We start from the raw sequence: 18,701 nt of genomic DNA, 5'->3' as shown, positions 1-18,701 counted from the left end.
ACAAATCCCAGGATTCCACAGGATGGAGCCATGACAGTTAAAGTGGTGCAAAACTGCTTTATTTCTGCAGTGTCTACAAATCCTATGTCCCAAGATTCTTATACATTCCCTCGTCTTTTTCTGTCTCCAGTCCCTCCTATCTCTCTTTTGTATCCACAGCTTAAAAATCCAATGGTACTTTTCTTTTCAAAGATGGAATTGATATTGATGGGATGCAAACATGCAGACACAGGGCATTGCTCCAGAGATTGCGGCGTTTGCCTCCTCCTTGTTTTATAAATCTTCTTTTCTTCTCCCAGCGTTGCAAAGGGTGAAATTCACAACGACGATCTGATTTAGGAGTGGAATTGATGCTGGATCCCCCGCGGATAGATCGGTCTACCTTCCTTTGTGTTTCCTCCTGAATGGAGAAGGCGCAATGACAGGTGTATCGATTTCTCCCTGAATTCCCTGGGAGCGAAAGAAAAATCAATAAGAGAAACAAATAAATGGGGGAATAAATGTGTGCTGTCAAAAGACTGTGTGCGCACTGTGTTGGAAGGAGGCCCCTGGTTTCATAGGGATGCTTATCATGGAAATGTTGGGTTGGGAGGGTCCTCAAGGGCCACAGAGATGTCCATTCAAACTCCGCTCAAAGACCTCCAATGGAGGAGTGTTGCCCACCTTTTGAGGTTGTCTATTCTACGGTAAAACGGCTCTTATTGTCAGGGTCTTCTTCCTAATGTTCAGATGAAAATGGGATCCCTTTTCTTGCTGTGTCAATTCACTGGTTTGCATTCTAGTCTTCGGAGCAGCAGAAAACAAGTTTGCTCCATGTTCTGCACAACATCCCTTCAGATACTTTAAAATAGCTAGTTACACTCTCTCAACCTCACAGGATGGCCATGGCAAACCCCTTCTGAAGAAACTTGCCAAAGAAACCCCGTGAGAGGTTTGCCTTGGGGTCGCCATGAGTTGGAAAGAGAACCTGAAGGCAGACAACAGCAATGACAACAACAATCATATCACTTCTGAACCTTGTTTTCTCCAAGCTAATCCTACCCAGCCATTCCTAACAAGGCTTGCTTTCCAGTCCTTTTATGATCTTGCAGCCAGCCTTCTTTGGATAAGTCCCACTTGCCAATGTTTTTCTTGAACTGTGATGCCCAGAAGTGGACACTGTCTTCCAGGTATGGTTTGGCCATATAGCAGAAGAGTAGTACTGTTACTTTCCTCAGTCTGGACACCAGACTCTTGCTGATGCTGCATAGAATTGCATTGACCTTTTGGGCTGTTGCATCACGCTGCTGACTCACATTCACTTCGTGGTCTACTAAAAACCCCAGATCCTTTTTACATGTATTACTATCAAGCCAGTTGTCACCTATCCTATGGGTTTCCAGGGCCAAGCCAGGGCTCGAACCCTGGTCTCCAGAGTCATAGTCCAATGCTCAAACCACTCCACCATACTGATGCCTTACACACTTCAAAACCCAGATCAAATTTACCATCCCTCTGACATGGGAGCCATTGCCAGCTGCCTCTGCCCATTATCACCATTTTGGTGCACCAATTACATTGATGCAGTATTTTTGCAAAAGGTGCAAACACCTTGCTATCTTTTGGAGGGCATCTCAGCAGTTTCTTGTTTTCATCCATGGGAAAACAAGACAACTCAGGGCTACTATATCCCCCTAGATCCTTTGTAGGGCGGACTGGATTAGCAATTCGCACCTGAGGCCAAGGATATAAATTAATGTTATTATTTATTATGTCCAGCCTCCGGTGGGGAATGCTTTGAAAGAAGGCCAGATCGGGGGAACAAAACATTCAGTAATACAACAGCCAGCAGCTTCCTCAACAGGTTTGAAAAGTCTGGGCTCCTCCAGAGACTTTTCTCTAATTATTTTGCAGAGTAGACGGGTTGTATCTCTTGGTGCTTCTACGCATCCCGGCGCACGGTCTGGGAATTACTGGCATCTTCATAGGCCATTGTGTGTTGTTCGTCTGTGCAAATCCTCCCTGAGACACTCCCTTGTTGTTCTCAAAGGCTCCATGCTCTCCTTCTGCCAAGGAATTATTCTGCTTTGGCAAACTCCGATGAATGTTTAACAACTGCAATTAAAATGGAGATCATGGCCCCTTGTCTCCAATTCCCATTCTCTCTCTTTCTAAAACATTTGTAGAACCTAAGCAGGTGTCACTCAAGAGATGAACCCCCCAAGTTCAAACTGAACCAGACCCTTTGGGGATGCTTTCGGTCTGAGTAAGCTTCCCATTGAAGCTATCGGAATTGAAGCTAGATGCTGGATGAAGATGCCTATGGGATCGTAGGGTGAAAAGGAGCCCAAATGCCACCTGGTCCAGCCTTCTGCCATGGCTGTCTCTACATCCTAGCATCTAGAGACAGACAAAGTGTGGTGGAACAATTGCTTTTTGTATGTTTTCACTCTCACACACATTTTTACTTGTTCCGGTTTTTCTGAGTTGCATCAGGTGCCAGCTCTGGGAGGAAGTTGGAATATAAAATACTCATAGTAATTTGTTACTGCTGTGTGTCTTCATGCCGTTTCTCACTTACAGCAACCGTAAGGTGATTTTCTCATGTTTGGCAAGATGTGTGCAGAGGAGATTTGCCATTGCCTTCCAATGAGGCCGAGAGAGTGTGACTTGCCCAAAATCACCCAATGGGTTTCCATTTAGCCGAGCTGGGAATCGAACCTTGGTCTCCAGAGGCCCTATATAGGCAGGCCAAAATAAAGCTGCTTTGGGTCACTTTGGAGGTATGCTGTTTAAATGATGCATGCGTCCCAAGAGTCCAGAAGCTGCGCCAAAGCTGTACTCCAGTCCTTAGGACTGGATCGTGGCTTTGGCATGGCTTCTAAACTCTTAGGACGCATGCGTCATTGGAACAGCGTACTTCCAAAGTGACTCAAAGCAGCTTTATTTTGACCTGTCTGTATGGGGCCAGAGTCATAGTCCAACACTCAGACCAGTCATGTTGGCTCTCTTAGTCATAGGAATACTATTATAGTAATTACTATTATAGTAATAGTAATACTATTATAGTCATAGTAATACTATTATACTATATATTATAGCATTATAGTATAGGTCCTGAAGCTGGTTCTGCATTTGTGTTTCACAGGCAAAAGAGCAAGCAGATTGTTTCCAGGGATACAGATGTTATCACTATTATTGTAATAATATTATTATAATGTAGTTATACCGATACTAATATTGCCAATAATAGTAATACTTTTCCTGATGGAAAATGGTATTCTGCATGCACACATTTCTAGGTCCTCATATAACGCAGACGTGAGTAGTGTGTGTGTGTGAGAGAGAGAGACCTGTGTGTGTGTGTGTCTATGAGTGTGTGATGCAAGTGGTGACAATGGCTGGGGGTGTCTTTTGTGCGTCTGTCGTTGCATGTGGGCAGATGACATCACATACTACCTTCTCCCAGGTTATAAAGCGACGGATGCACAAAAGAGAAAAACCTCTGCAGGAAGAGTGAGCGATATTCTGGACGGAAGGGTTTGAGTTCAGCTGGGAACCGAATCTTTCTGTATCCCTGGAAACAATCCGCTTGCTCTTTTGCTGCGAGACGTAAATGCAGAACCAGCTTCAGGACCTCAAGATCAACCTGAAGAGAGGGAAGAGGCTTCGTCTGGAATGGCCTGAGCTGGAAGGGGTAAGAGGAACAAAACTAGTGCATGCTCTCCGAACAAGCAAGGTTGAAATAAATGCATTTTGCACCTTTCGTGGCCGGCTCATTTTCCCCCAAGTTGTGTTTTTCCCCCCTCCAAATAATTTTTATCAACTTGTGTTTCAAGAGGAGACACATCTGGGTTCCCACACCAAGTGCAAAGTAAGCTTTAAATTTGATTGTATCCATAATAAAATGACCAGATGGGGGGAAAAGACCGGAGAGGACTGGCAAATGATGTTGCAGGTGAAGGAAAGCGTTTGTCAATTTATTACGACCGATCAAACATAAAGGAAAGCTTATTAATTTGCTTCTAGAGAGACAGGAGTCAGAAGTGTTAATATAGCAGGCAAATGCAACGTGAAATCGATTATAGCCTTTACTATAAAGGAAACTCTCAGCTTGCAAAGAAATAGATATGTATTTTTGAGAGAGAGAAAAGTTGGCAATTGTACTCCAGTAGTATTTGGTGATGAAAAATGTGATGTGACCACAAGTAACTCACCCCATTTGTTAAGATAAAGAATTCCCAAGATCTCTCTGATGGTAAGACGTCTATTCTGGACGCCTGACTGTGCAAATGTAATTCTTAAAACGCCATCCTTGCACCATGGAAGGCTAACTGAGTTGCATGAAGCTTACTTACTGTGTGTACAGGGTTGCAGTCTTTTGGTGCAGCCTTCCTTAGAACTGGTGACTTCGTAGTGGTTCATTCTTAAGTAAGTGGGTTAAAAAGTGCAGGCAAAATAGTGTACAAGATGTGATCCGAACCTTCTTTGTTGTTGTTGTTGTTGTTATTGTGTGCCTTCAAGTTGTTCCTGACTTATGGCGATCCAAGGTGAACCTACCTTAGGGTTTTCTTGGCAAGATTTGTTCAGAGGGGGTTTGTCTTTGCCATCCTCTGAGGCTGAGAGATTGTGACTTGCCCAAGGTCTCCCAGTGGGTTTCTATGGCTGAACACAGATTCGAACCCTGCTCTCCAGAGTCATAGTCCCAGTGCTCAAACCACTACACCAGTGGTTCCCAAACACTGAATTCCTAACTATTGGCAGGTGCTTCTGGGAGTTGAAGTCCAAAACACCTGGAAGACAGAAGTTGGGAACCGCTGCACTACACACTCTTTCTTACAAGCCTGCAAAAGCAAAAGCACATTAAGTATAAAGTTAAAACCCATGAAAATGTATAGGGATCTAAATCGTCGTCTGAAGATAGAACATGGGATTTGAACTTCCCTACAAAACTCCTGAAAGTAAAATGATCTTTTTTTGCAAGGGATAAACACTTGGTTTTAAGTGGAAACTGTTAAGGGCTCCAAAGCTCTCCTTGGAAGCAAGTCTGCAGTGAATGCCATGATGGGACTGACTTCCAAGTTTAGACATGTCTGCAATTGGCAAAGAGCATATACTGACAACAACAGGTTGTTCAAAAAAGAGTGAGAGAGAAGTAGCCAAGATCCTATGTCAAGGAAATGGGGTGTAACTTTATACTCAATGTGACAGTTGTATATGAGTGAATCTACAATACTGCACAGCTGAATATGCAGACATATGTGGAATGCACAATTGCAATACTCAAGGCACATCTGCATGTGCAGTGCACATTGGCATGTGTAATGCACAATGGCACCACACACACACAATGGCATCACACATTCAACTCTGCTTCCTCAATTGACTAAAGATGTTAATGTGTGTGTGTGCCTTCAAGTTGCCTGTCACCATATGGAGACCCCATGAATTTCATAGGGTTTTCTTAGGCAAGGAATACTCAGAGGTGGTTTTGGCCAGTTCTTTCCTCTGAAATAGAGCCTATGGTATTGGACATGTGTTGGTGGTCTCCCATCCAAGTACTAATCAGGGCTGACCCTGCTTAGCTTCCAAGATCAGATGGGATCTGGGGCCTTTAGGGCATTTATGCCCAAGAAACATTAATGACATGGCCAAAAAAGGACAACCACATGTATAAGGGAAGATACACATGTGTAATCCAGTAAAAGGATGCCATCTGACATGTCTTTGTCATTGCACATGTCTATCTTCATTAACACATCTTGCTTTAGTATGCTTGTTTTGCGACTGAGCGTTGGGAAGTAAACATCAGGTCTGACTGTTGAGGCATCTATCTTTGAGGAATGCAGCTACCCAGATGCCAGCCAAGTATTTCAAATGCCACTCCGCTGACTGTCTTTTCTTGACTGCGCCCTGCAGTACTTGAGGATCAAGCCAGATTTGTTTTGAGGTCTTATCTGCTCTGCTCCTGTTCAGATGAGGCTGGAGGAGGGTATTAAAATGGTGTGGATGAAATGCCACTAAACCTTCCTTCTCCCCATGACTCACCTCCCTGCCGGCTGCTCTGGTTGCAGAAGGAATTAGAGTTTGATTTGAAAAAGACCCATTCCTGTTGCTGTTGTTGTGTGTCTTCGAGTCATTTCCAACTTGCAGTGACTCTACGGCAAACCTATCATGGGGTTTTCTTTGCAAGATAGTTCAGAGCGAGTTTGCCACTGCCATCCTCTGAGGCTGAGAGAGTGTGATTTGCCCAAAGTCACCATGTCAGAGCTGGGATTAGAACCCTGGTCTCCAAAGTCCCAGTCCAATGCTCAAACCACTATGCCACCATGCCATAGTGGAAAACCCATACTGCAAGAAAAGAGGTAGAAATCAAAGCACATGTGATGGGGACAGATCAACATTTTCAGCAGGTCTGTCTTCACATGATGTTTTGCTTAAATTTTGTGGATGGGAAACAAGCAACCCCACAGACATGAATCAAAGTTTAAATCCCTTAATCCGTGAGCATGCTCCTCTGTTCCTTTGGGAAGCCCTGCTGCTCTTATATTTCGGATATGAGGATGTGGAAATGAGGCATAAAGGGTGATCTTCATGATGCCTGTGGTGGGAAATGGACTGCAAATCTAACACAAGTTTGCATTCCCAGGGAGATTGCTGTTCGGAAGGAATGAAACCCGTCGCGTTTGGCACGTTTCTAAATCCAGGTCTGAGGACAGAAAATGCACATGTGCTAAAGCAAGGATTTATGAATGTTCAGCTTTCATGTTGCTATAAGTCGGAAATGACTTGAAGGCACCCAATAACAACAACACACATGCATCACTCCTATTGCAGTGATGTGGGCACATTGGATGCGAGGGTTGCCTTTTGGGGACGAAGCCCCCTCTTCTTTATTAGATCAGATTCTGCCTTTATCAAGCCAGCGTGAATCTGTAAATGCTGTTTCGGATCAATCGTACCAAAGTGGAAAGAACGGGAGGCGAGATCTTAATAATGTGTCAAAAGAAATGAATGCTTTGGAGCCTTGAGCTGTGATTTGCTGGCGACTCTCCGTAGGTTTCATAATGAAAGAAATTATAAACCTGTTATGCAGATTACATGCGGTTGTAATAGCTTCCTAAGAGCCTACTTTTAATTTCTCTGTATCCAGCTGTTCAAGAAACATTAATTAAAGTTGCTAAGACTTTCCCATTACTGTGTTTTTCTCAGCCATTATTTGAGGTCTTACTGCTCATGGGGCATTTTCCTCTGAGAGCTTTTCCCAATCTTGTGCTTCCCCAACTGGGTTAGACTATAACTTTGGGGACGATGGGAGTTGTAGTGCAATATTTATTTGGGGATATTAAGTGAGAGAAAGCTGGGATCAAAGGGGGAGAAGATATAAATTGGCCGAAGGGACCAAAGGATGCCCAAGGCAGAATATATAAACACCTTCAAATGGGAAATATTAGAAATATTCTCTAAATGCAGAGGAACACAGAGGCAGTGAGAACTACAGAAATGTGAAAAGAAAGGAATGGAAGGATTTTCTTTTTAGTGTTTTTAGTGTTTTAAATCCCAAGCCAAACATTTCACATCAATGCCTTTGTTGCTTTCCAGGCGGGCAGCAGCCAAGAGCATGGAAGTGAAGGAAGACGGTTTTGCCCAGAAGGAAATCTGGGCCAACAAGACTGAGACCCGGATGGGACAAAGTCACAGCAACAGCACTTTCTTCCCTTACTACCAACATACTCCAGTCGTGGCTGCCCTTTTCATTGTTGCGTACCTGGTCGTCTTTCTCTCGTGCATGGCTGGGAACTCCTTGGTTTGCCTGGTGGTGGTGAGGAACCCGCGCATGCGCACCGTCACCAACCTCTTCATCCTCAACCTGGCCATCAGTGACCTCTTGGTGGGCATCTTTTGTGTGCCAACTACTCTGGTGGACAACCTGATCACAGGTGAGAGTAACCTTTGGGCGAAAGCATTGGGAAAGCAGAGAGGTTGGGAACGCTCTTGGTCAGTGATTCCCAAACGTTGATCCTCCAAGTGTTTTGGACTTCAACTCCCAGGATTCATGGATGTTGCCCTTGGTGGCCGGGGCTTCTGGGAGCTGAAGTCCAAAATACCTGGAGAACCAAAGTTTCAGGATCTCTGCTCTTGATGAAAACCATGCCTAAAATATTCATTTTAAAGAATTGTTATACTTGCTATCCACACAATTAAACTAGTTTCTAGTCTCATCCCAGGGAAGGTTGAGCACTCACTTCTGTAGCCTCTTTGGCCTGTTACAGACAGCCAAAATAAAGCTGCTTCGAGTCACAGTGGAGGTATGGTGTTTCAATGATGCATGCGTCCTAAGAGTCCAGAAGTTGCACCAAAGCCACGCTCCAGCCCTAAGGACTGGAGCATGGCTTTGGTGTGGCTTCTGGACTCTTAGGACTAATGTATCATTGGCGGGATACAAACGGCCCTCAAGGGGCCGTTTTCCCGCCGCCGCCATTCGCTGCGTAGGGAAGCCCCAGCTGCCAGACCGCGAGGCTTCCCTGCGCAGCAAAAAAGGAGCGGCGAAATGCCGCTCCTTTTTGGAACGCGGAAGTGGCGCTGCGAGGGGTGGAGTGCGTCCTCGCGACGTCACTTCCGCCGCGACACGTCTGGACGCACAGCGTCCAGTACGTCAACATGGCGGCGCCCATGTGGATGGGCACCGCAAAAAAGTACGCGCTCCGCGCGTACTGGGAGGAAGGGCTGTCAGGAAGGTAAGAACCTTCCTAACCCTAATACGGCCCTTCCTAACCCTAGTACGCGCGGAGCGCGTACTTTATGGCGGTTTGTATCCCGCCCTAGAAACACCATACCTCCACTGTGACTCGAAGCAGCTTTATTTTGGCTGTCTGTAACAGGCCATCAAAAGTTAAGGGGCATTGGAGCCAAACTGGGACTGATGGGCACTTTTGTTTTCCATTCCCAGTTTTGGCATTATCAATAATAAATAAATAAAGTTTTATTTATATGCCAACTTTCCCGTAGGATCAATAGCTAGTGTTTGAATAGTCTGGCAGTCCTACCATGTTGAAAATGCAAAGAAGTCTGGAGTGAAGAAGGCCCTTTTCCAATGAGAGATTAATTTGTGACCTAAGCCATTAAAAAAATGCCTCAAGCGCAGAAGTTTGCACCAGTTAATAAACGTATTGCATCCCCTCTGTTGTTTAATGAATGCGTTTTTAATAACAAATGTCATTATGAATGAGCTCCTTCTCCACTAAGAGTGTTGAATCAATTAAACGAATGAATGAACCAATATTTTAATCCCATATCCAAAGGTCTCCAGGTGACGTGTGATAAAATCAGTTGTCAACTGTTTAAAACGTTATGAAACAGCAAGAAAAATTCAAAGAGGCTAAACCATATCAAACAACTGTAGAGGTTCAAACAATAGGTTTTTGAAAAGCAATTGAAACAGTGAAGACAATTTAAAACCATAGACAAATTTGGATGAAATTGAGTAGTGAAAATGACCTGAGAAAACAAGGACACCAAAAGCAACAGTGCTCCTTGCAAATCCCAAAAATGCTCCCTTAACATTTGCTTCATCTGTTCACCTTTCCACAACAGGCTGGCCATTCAACCAGGTTATCTGTACCATGAGTGGCCTGGTCCAAGGGATGTCTGTTTCAGCGTCCGTCTTCACCCTTGTGGCAATAGCCATGGACAGGTAAGGCTCAAATCTCCTTCTTCTTTCCATGTGGGCATTGCAAAGGATGGGGACGATCTTGTATGAAACCCAGTAGCTACCTCTGAGCTAGGGGCAGGTGATCAAATGATGAAGGCTATGCACATGGATGGAGAGCCACCATGGCATAGTGCAGTGGTTCTCAATCTTCCTAATGCCGTGACCCTTTAATACAGTTCCTCATGTTGTGGTGACCCTCAACCATAACATTGCAGTGTCTCAGTTCCTAAGACCATCAGAAATATGCATTTTCTGATGGTCTTAGGCGACCCCTGTGAAAGGGATTGTGACCCACAGGTTGAGAACCACTGATATAGTGGTTTGAGGGTTGGACTGCAACTCTGGGGACCAGGGTTTGATTCCACATTCATCCATGGAAACCCACTGAGTGACCATGGGCAAGTCACACTTGATGGCAATGTCAATCCCGCTTTGAAGAAACTTGCCAAGAAAACCCAATGATAGCTTCGCCTTAGGGTCCCCATAAGTCTGAAATGATTTGAAGGCACGCAACAACCACAAATTTGTTCAAAACATTAGCATGTACACTTCAAGTTCAATGACTCTATGGGTCATTGGCACAATTTGGCTGCCTTCAGCTTGGAGAACCCTGATGTCAGCTGGAGGTTGTTTGCTTTTGCTAATCTTTGTGGCTTCCCTCTTCTCCTGTAGGTTCCATTGCATCATCCTGCCCTTCCGAGAGAGGCTCAGTCTTCTGAAGGCCATGGTGGTTATTGTTGTGGTGTGGCTCCTGGCCATAGCCATCATGTGCCCATCTGCCATCATGCTCACCGTTGGCCGCATGGAAGACCACTACATGGTGCTCAGCGATGGCAAGAACACTACCTACCCGCTATACGCCTGCTACGAAGCCTGGTCAGACAACAGTATGAGGAAGCTCTACACCACCATCCTCTTCATCCACATTTACCTGGTGCCCTTGATGCTCATCATCTTCATGTACGGACGGGTCTGCCTGAAGCTCAGCAGCTCCACTGCACCCATGACGGCAAACCCGCCTTGTGCCACCCGGATCCGTGGTACCTGTAAGAAAAGAGTCAAGGTTATCAAGATGCTCATCCTGGTGGCTCTTCTTTTCATGATCTCCTGGTTGCCTTTGTGGACTCTGATGCTGCTGGTGGATTATACCAACCTGGCCAGTGAACATTTGGACTTGTTGACCAGTTACTTCTTCCCTTTTGCCCACTGGCTGGCCTTCTCCAACAGCAGCATCAACCCGGTTATCTACGGCTACTACAATGAGAACTTCCGGAGGGGCTTCCAGGCGGCCTTTCAGTTCCAGCTTTGCTCCCAAGAGATGAAGCACCAGGAGGCCTACTCTGAGCAATCCCAGGGCCCAGTCAGTTTTGGGATGTGCAACAAAGTCTTTGCCCAGGCCACCTCTTCCAACTCAACGTCCTCGCAGCACACGCAAAACACTGCCCCACTCTTCTCCCACAGCATCCCGCCCAAGTGTCCCGGCCTTGGCTTGGAAGACATCGACAAGATCTTGACCTATCATGGGACCAGCCAAGCTTGGGACAAGACGGACACATAAAATTACGGAGAAGAAATAGGGACAAATGGTGATGGCGGAAGGCCACTCTGTAGGCAATGCCAACCTTGGGTGCCACATGTTGCAGTATCATATATAGTGAGATAACGAAAGATGATGGACTGCAATAAGGGTGGGCAACTGTTGGAGATTAGGGGCCTAGGGAACCTTGAAGGGAAACACTGTGCTCCTCCTAAAAAAGAGAGACCCTTTCTTTGCTTCCAAATGCTGCCCAATGCCCATACAGTCCACATGATACAAACACAAGTTAAGTGAGACCAGGGGGGCACTGCACATTGCCAGATATGTTTGGAGACCACAGTTCCTATCGGTGTTAGGCCATATAGCTATGTACCCACCAACTGGCCCCATTTGCCAGGGACAGTCCTGCTTAATCCTCTGTTGTCCCACTTTTTCAGTTGCTTTAAAAATGTCCTAGTTTCTCCCACCTCCTTCCACTTTACCCCTCAGCTTACTCTCCTTGCTGCAAACTGAGGTCTAAGTACGAAAGTAACTTGCACTGAATCAGTTCTTCAAGGGGAGAGGAGGAGATGCGGGAGGAAACTGGTCCTTCCCAGTTGACTGAGGTAAAAGCAAACCGCTGCAGCCTCTCTTAGCTTGAGTGTTCTTCCTCATTATAACATTTGCCATCTTGACCACAGTCTGATGTTGCCTGGCCACATTGGTCCTCGTTTTCATCTGTGAAACATTGGAGGGTATAGAAGCAATAGCTAAGCCATTTTGGTTGATATCTGTGGGATCTGGGAATGGCCAGTTATGGGCAGCTGTTTTTCACTGCAACCTTGCACAGTCCTTCTGGATGGTACCTTTGTTTATATCACTGGACTTCGATCAGTTGACTTTTCAGCTTCATATTCCTGTTGTTTCGTGGCTGAGAGTCTGTAGCCTCTTCTGGACTAGCTTTGCTAAATTCTTCCAGCTGCTGCCTCTCTACTCCAGCACCTTTGAAGCAATGAATACGAAAGAAGGCTAAAAACAGAGAAATGGCAGCTTGCAAAACCCAGGATCGAGGTGAACTCAGCCCTCTGGGTCAAATGCAACCTGAATTTTATGGCGTGGCTGGTTCTGTGGCTGTACAGTGAATAAAGAAACATGCATGTGATGTTGGGTGGAAGATTTAGTGGTCAGCATCAGGCTTCATTGAAAGCAAAAAGTCTATTTTTAATGTATATGATGGAATGGGATAAACTCAGAGGTATGTCAGCCATAAAGTATCAAAGCTCTACAAGCAAAAAAAGAACAGGATGGACAGATGTTTTGTGAGACATGGGTTCATGTCCACACCACAAACAGAAAACAAACATAACGCTCTGACATTGCTTGGCGTTACGCATCCTGGTTTTCATGTGTGAAATGTTGGAGGTTATGGCATGCGCAAGCCAAACAGCTCCTAGTTTATATCCCAAATGTAGCCACAATCTCATGGGCTGGCTCTTGTGCGTATGTATATATTGAGTTGTTGAATGTGTTTGTTGTACGCCGCTCTTCAACTGATAGAGCAAAGGGGCTCAAAAATTAAAATGGACAGGGAAGAAAGCAACTAGCTGCAACAGCAGGGCTGGGACTGCTTCAACAGCTTCTATAAACCACATAAAACCAAGGTAAGGTTTCTTTTAAAAGAACCATATAAAAGCACACAAGAGACTGCTAAAAGCAAAACTAAAAAGCCTGGGTAAATAGACAAAGGCCTCCGCTATTGTAAGTCTGGGTGACACCTGAATATCCCTTGCCAAAAAAGTAAAATAATGGAAATACCCTGCAAGGAAACAAAAGTTGTTACTCACTGAACAAACACATTAAATGTGTAACAAACCGCCTCTTGTCATTGCTCAGATTTGCAAGGCTGACACTGAATCAACAACCCACAAGGACCTGTGAAAACAAAAGGCTGAGATTTATGGGGTGCGGAGTGATGCGGCAATTTATCTTTCCCACAAAGTGTGTCATAGTGATCATGAATCCCAAACCGGAGAAAAGCGATGCTTTGTCTTGCTCCCAAGCAAGCAAAGTTCTGCGTAATGATGCATGAAGCAAACATAATCCACCCTGAAGGTGTTTCTGCAGATCAGGTCCTCTTGTCCACTCTGTTGTCTGCAGAACAATGTCCATTATTTCCCCCACACTAGTGGATTTTGAGGGGAAAGCATCAAATAATAGGGCTGAGATTCTGCTTTGGTCAGACCTTACCTGGAATACTGTGTCCAGTTCTAGGTACCATAATTCAAGAAGGATGTGGACAAGCTGGAGCATGTTGAGAAGAGGGTGACCAAAATGCTGAAAGGTCTGGAAACCACTAAGCCCTGTGAGGAGCAGCTTAGGGAGCTGGGTATGTTTAGCCTGGAAAAGAGAAGGTTAAGAGGTGACATGATAGCCCTGTTTAAATCTTTGAAGGGAGGTCATGTTTAGGATGGAGAAAGCTTGTTTTCTGCTGCTCCAGAGACTAGGACTAAGAACAATGGATTCAGATGAGAGGAAGAGATTCCACCTCAACATTAGGAAGAACTTCCTGATGTTAAGAGCTGTTTTGACAGTGGAAGACGCTGCCTTGGAGTGTTAGTGGGGTCGCCTTATTTGGAGGTTTTTCAAACATGGATGGCCATGCATTGGGAGAATGGGGTTGGACTGGATAGCCCTTGGGATCCCTTCCAACTTTGGGCCTGAACAGACAGGCCAAAATAAAGCTGCTTCGGGTCACTTTGGAGATTTGCTCTTTAAATGCTGCATGCCGAAAGCCAAGCCAAAACCACACTCCAGTCCTAAGGACTAAGCGCAGCTTTGGTGCAACTTCTGGCCTCTTAAGATGCGTGTGTCATTTAAACAGCATACCTCCAAAGTGACCCGAAGCAGCTTTATTTTGGCCTATCTGTTCGGGCCCTTTATGATTCTATGATTCCATGAGATTAGCATCATCATGATCATAACCATGAAGATGGAGCTCTGTCCTCAGCTTTGCAATTGATGGTTGCCCTCCCTGCATAAAAAACAACCTTTTCAGCCCAACCAAAGCATTTCTGAGGCGCAGGAGATCATGATGTTGGGAAATGATGTCCGCAGTCCACTGACAATGGTTGGGTGCCTTGAGAACAAGAAGATGGAGAGATCCCTTCAGGTCTTGTCCAACAGCTTGTCCCAATGCACCAGGATGTGTGCACTCCAGATGTCATTCCCAACATCCCAATCTCCATCGCTTCAGCAATGCTTTGTTTGGGTCACTGCCAGCTGCAAAGGTAGGTTTTTGGGACCCCATTGGGTCACGCATGACTGTGAACACGAATCCCCAGCAGTTACGACAGCATAACTCCTGAATGTATTTTGGGGAGTGGGGATTAGAGAGCAATTTTGGAGTTCAGACCAGAATCAGGCACAACTTGGCCACCCCACTGACACAGAGGACACTAGCCTCCATCTTGGTTCATAGAGCTGGCAGTCAATTATGCCCACAACTTGGAGCCCACACTTGAGAGGAAAATAATGCATGCGTCTCCATTAAGCTTCTGCACACATATGCACATATGTACACACACACACACACACACACACACATGCACCCAGTATCCATCTACAATTTTCTTAAATTCTCTGCTGATCCAGGCGGAAAGATCAACGATTTCCCCTCTCTGTTGGTGCCGCCACTGAGGTTAATGGCATGGAAGAGTGATTACTGTGATCCCGCAGTGCCCTGCAGGGTGCATCACAGCATCAATGCGCATTAAAGCGGATGGCGGCTGTGCGTGCAATTTGCAGTGGTCTTGCCATTTTCATTACTTTTCTTTCGACAACCTCTGTGAGGATGATCTAGCAAGTCTGGAAGCAGGAACTCTTCCCCAGTCTGCCACATCATGGTCTAGAGGGGAAAAATCATGAATGTTTTGGCTCCATAGAAAGCATTTCTTCTTTCCCAAGAGGAGAAACTCTGCTTCATGCAAGCAGAATGTGATGGATAGGGGAGATGGCGGTTGTTGTTGTTGTGAGCCTTCAAGCTGTTTCCGACGTACGGTGACTCCATCGCAATTTTCTTCGCAAGGTTTGTTCAGAGAGGGTTTACCCTTTGCCTCCCTCTGAGGCTGAGAGTCTGTGACTTTCCAGAGGTCACCCAGTGGGTTCCCAAAGTACAGTCTGTCCAAGGTGATGAAATCTATGTTTGGGAATAGGACTGAGTGCCTTGGACATCGCTGCACAATGGTTTTGAGTGTTGGACTAGAACTCTGGTGGCCATGAAACCCATTGGGTGCCCTTTTGCAAGTCACACTCTCTCAGCCTCAGAAGACGGCAATAGCAAACCCCCTCTGAACAAACCTTCCCACGCAAATCCTGGATGTGGCTACATTGCACAAATGAAGCCGGTTGACACCACTTGTGCGTTATGGAATGCTGGGATCTGTAGTTTCGTGAGATATTTACCTTTCCCTGCCAGGTACCCCACCGAACTACAAACACCGGAATTTTATAGCATTGAATGAAGGCAGTTAAAGTGGTGTCAAACTGCTTTATTTCTGCAGTGTGGGTGCACACACACACACACACACACACACACACCATGATAGGTTTGCCTTATGGTTGCAATAAACTGGAAACGACTTGAAGGCACACAACAGCCACAACGATTTATACGTCTGCCAATACCAAAAGTCCTTGCAATAAAAATAACTGTGCTGTCCATGAGCCTCTTTTGAATAAGTGTCAGGCACCCGCCAAAGAGAACCTAGATTGTGACTGGGCTATTTGAGGACAAAAAGTGATTTACAGACTCACAGTGTTGCATTGAACTGGACCTTGCTGTAAGATTTCTTCTGGACTGAAGTGCATCTTCGCCCTGAAAGGATTGGAGTTGTTCTCCCTAGATCCAGTCCTTTGCATGCAACCAGCCTTCGTTCGTTCGTTCGTTCGTTCGTTCGTTCGTTCCTTCTTTTATAAAAGAGCAAGGTGATATCTCAGGGATCAGTGTGCACTGACATCACACAGAAAAAGCTTGTATAAATGTCTCCCATGTGAACATTTCTGTGTTTGGAGAAGTTGTTTACACAGAAACATATACAGTATTATATTCCCCCCCCCCCCCCATGAAAAAACCCTGCTAATCACGAACACAAAAATACAATTTGGATAAACAAGTCAAACAGAGATTTTGCAAAATGAAACAGATATAGAAACAGGGCAGTCCATCTTGGCCAGTACAGACAGCACCAAAATATGGATTCAAACCCAGAGTGAATTCAGTGTCTCATGAGAAATATGCCCATAAACACACTTTGAATGGCAGAGTCATCCCCTTGAGATTCCTCGCCTTCACTTTAAGGACCAGAAAAGACAGTCCAGGCCTTGAGATCTGGAAATTCTAAGTCTAAGAGAGAGAATATTGGACACTTTTGACGATCTGCTGCAGTCGCCCATCCCTAAAAGAGAGAAGAAAACACAAAGAAGGGAGAGAAAAAGGAATAAAATCTTAAAGACAGTGGAAAGTCCACTTTGCATGCAAATAGGAGGCACAGCAATGTTTCTGTTCTTTGTTCCTTTAAATATATATTGCTTTTTGCATTTACAGCGGCCACGAAAGCCCAGCAGTCATTTTCTTGTTTCAGTTCCAAATGTTCCAGAGATGGGAGTAAAGAAAATACCGTGTTTATAAGATTATATACTGCCCTGAATGGAGTTAAAGTTCTTACTAATTTATGAGCCCAAATGAGATCTCTGTTTTCAAAGAAATGCCCTGGTTTTACCTCATTTCATGGGATTTCTTTTTCGTGTTCCTAGATTATTACCTTTTTGCCACACTGCTAAAAAACAAATCAAAACAAGACAAAAGGCAAGCGACTTGGAGAAAGAAAAGAACATTTCGAGTCCTTCTGTTCAGTCGAGGGTTGTGAGCAAAATGACGTCAAAGTCGTCTGCGAGAGCGGAAAGGAAATAGCAGGACTCAAAAATAGGATTCATTATTTCGTGTCCGGCCGCGGCTCAAGCGCATGAAGACATTTGGAGCACACTTGTGGAACACGTCTTGCCAAATCGTTCCATAATTGCATCAAGCCGCTCTTATTGTCTGCAGCTTGGCTCCAGAGCTTCAATACAAATAGCTCCCCAAATAGTATTCTGTTCAAGTGTATGTTTGTGTGTGTGTGTGTGTGTGTGTGTGTGTGTATATATATATATATATATTCTCTTACTTAATGCTTTTTAAAAGGTTGCCTGTTCCAGCAGAATCTCCCACATCCTTTTCTGGACCAAACATTCAGATTTGGGGAGTTGTCCAAAAAAAGTAACTTTCCTAAGCTCTAGTGAGCTCAATGTCTGAGTCCTTTCTGGTTGCTGACCCCCACTTTCAAATGTTGGATGAGTGGCAAATAGTGGGATCGTCTCAAATTGGCACGCAGGCACCTCCAACTTGGCAAAATTAGGAGAAGCTGCAATATACACTTTGTTTTTCCTTCGGAGTTTATCCCACAAAGGAGATCGGGAGTTTATCCCGTGAATATCCAGGAAAAATTGCGTTATTATGCAAAACAATTGCACAAACCCCACCACTGAAGTGGTCACAAAGAAGCATTAACACGCATCTTTTTACTTTCAGGATTTCAGCAACGATGCATTTCCGATATCACTTTATTTGCGCAATTGCGTGTGATAATATTCGCACAATTACTTGCCATTTTCACTTCATTTTCAGGATGCTTTAAATGCAGTTTAACATCTCTTTAATACCGAAATCAGCCCCTGTGGCTAAAAGACATGTCCATCTTCTTGATTTCTGTTTCAGTGGTATCCCTTTCAAGGAGATGCACAGATCTTCCTGGTTTTCAGGTCCTCTCCATCGTCCTGACAGATCGGCATTTACCTTTTGGCCGTACCGCAACTCAGAAAGCATCACATTTCACGGATGGATTGAATTATATTTTGCGTCACCAGCAAAGAGCCAGGGTCGCTGGGTGGGCATCCAAAGGAAAGGCTAGACATATCGACTCATCAGCCAACAAATGGACAGTCTTCCTGGTTCCATTTCCCAGAACTGACTCATCTCCCTTTATTCGACGCGTTGAATGTTTAATATGCCATTGTTGCTTTGGAAATATTGGGCACTGCCCCATCCTGCTTGTTTATGAGAAAATCCTGTTTGGGTTTTGGCCCGGCCTTATCAGCAAATACCTACAAAACCGATAAGGCCCTGCCAAAAACCAAAAGTGTCTCTACACAAAAGCAACATAAGCTTAGCATGAACATGGGGGGTGTGGAGTTGTGTCTCCCCAAACAGACAGGGGTTTGTCCAGAGTCATGCGTTGCATCTTCTTAGGTTTGTCCAGATCCATGCATTGCATCTTCTTCTCAGCTTCGTCCAGATCCATGCATAAAACTTTTGGAGGGAGGGAAAGATGGTGTATTAAATACAGATACAACCAGAGACTAGGAGGAAGCAAGTCCTACAACAATGGGTACAATAAGGAA

At 45.0% G+C, this 18,701-nt stretch overlaps 1 protein-coding gene across 1 annotated transcript; it reads left to right on the top strand.

Moving 5' to 3' along the window:
* The first annotated feature begins 7,663 nt into the window (after positions 1-7,663).
* LOC149306708 (neuropeptide FF receptor 1-like) lies at positions 7,664-12,969 on the top strand. The gene is made up of 3 exons (XM_089537634.1): positions 7,664-7,919; positions 9,574-9,673; positions 10,364-12,969. Exons 1-3 carry the CDS (start codon positions 7,664-7,666, stop codon positions 11,247-11,249), a joined length of 1,242 nt encoding a protein of 413 aa, XP_089393760.1. The 3' UTR covers positions 11,250-12,969.
* The last annotated feature ends 5,732 nt before the right edge of the window (positions 12,970-18,701 follow it).

Source organism: Sceloporus occidentalis, unplaced genomic scaffold, assembly GCF_023333645.1.
Source record: "Sceloporus occidentalis isolate IW3139 unplaced genomic scaffold, rSceOcc1.0.p SCAF_9, whole genome shotgun sequence".
NCBI classification, from domain to species: Eukaryota; Metazoa; Chordata; class Lepidosauria; order Squamata; family Phrynosomatidae; genus Sceloporus; species Sceloporus occidentalis.
Note: the sequence above shows the minus strand (reverse complement) of the source record. Positions and strands in the feature narration are given on the sequence as shown.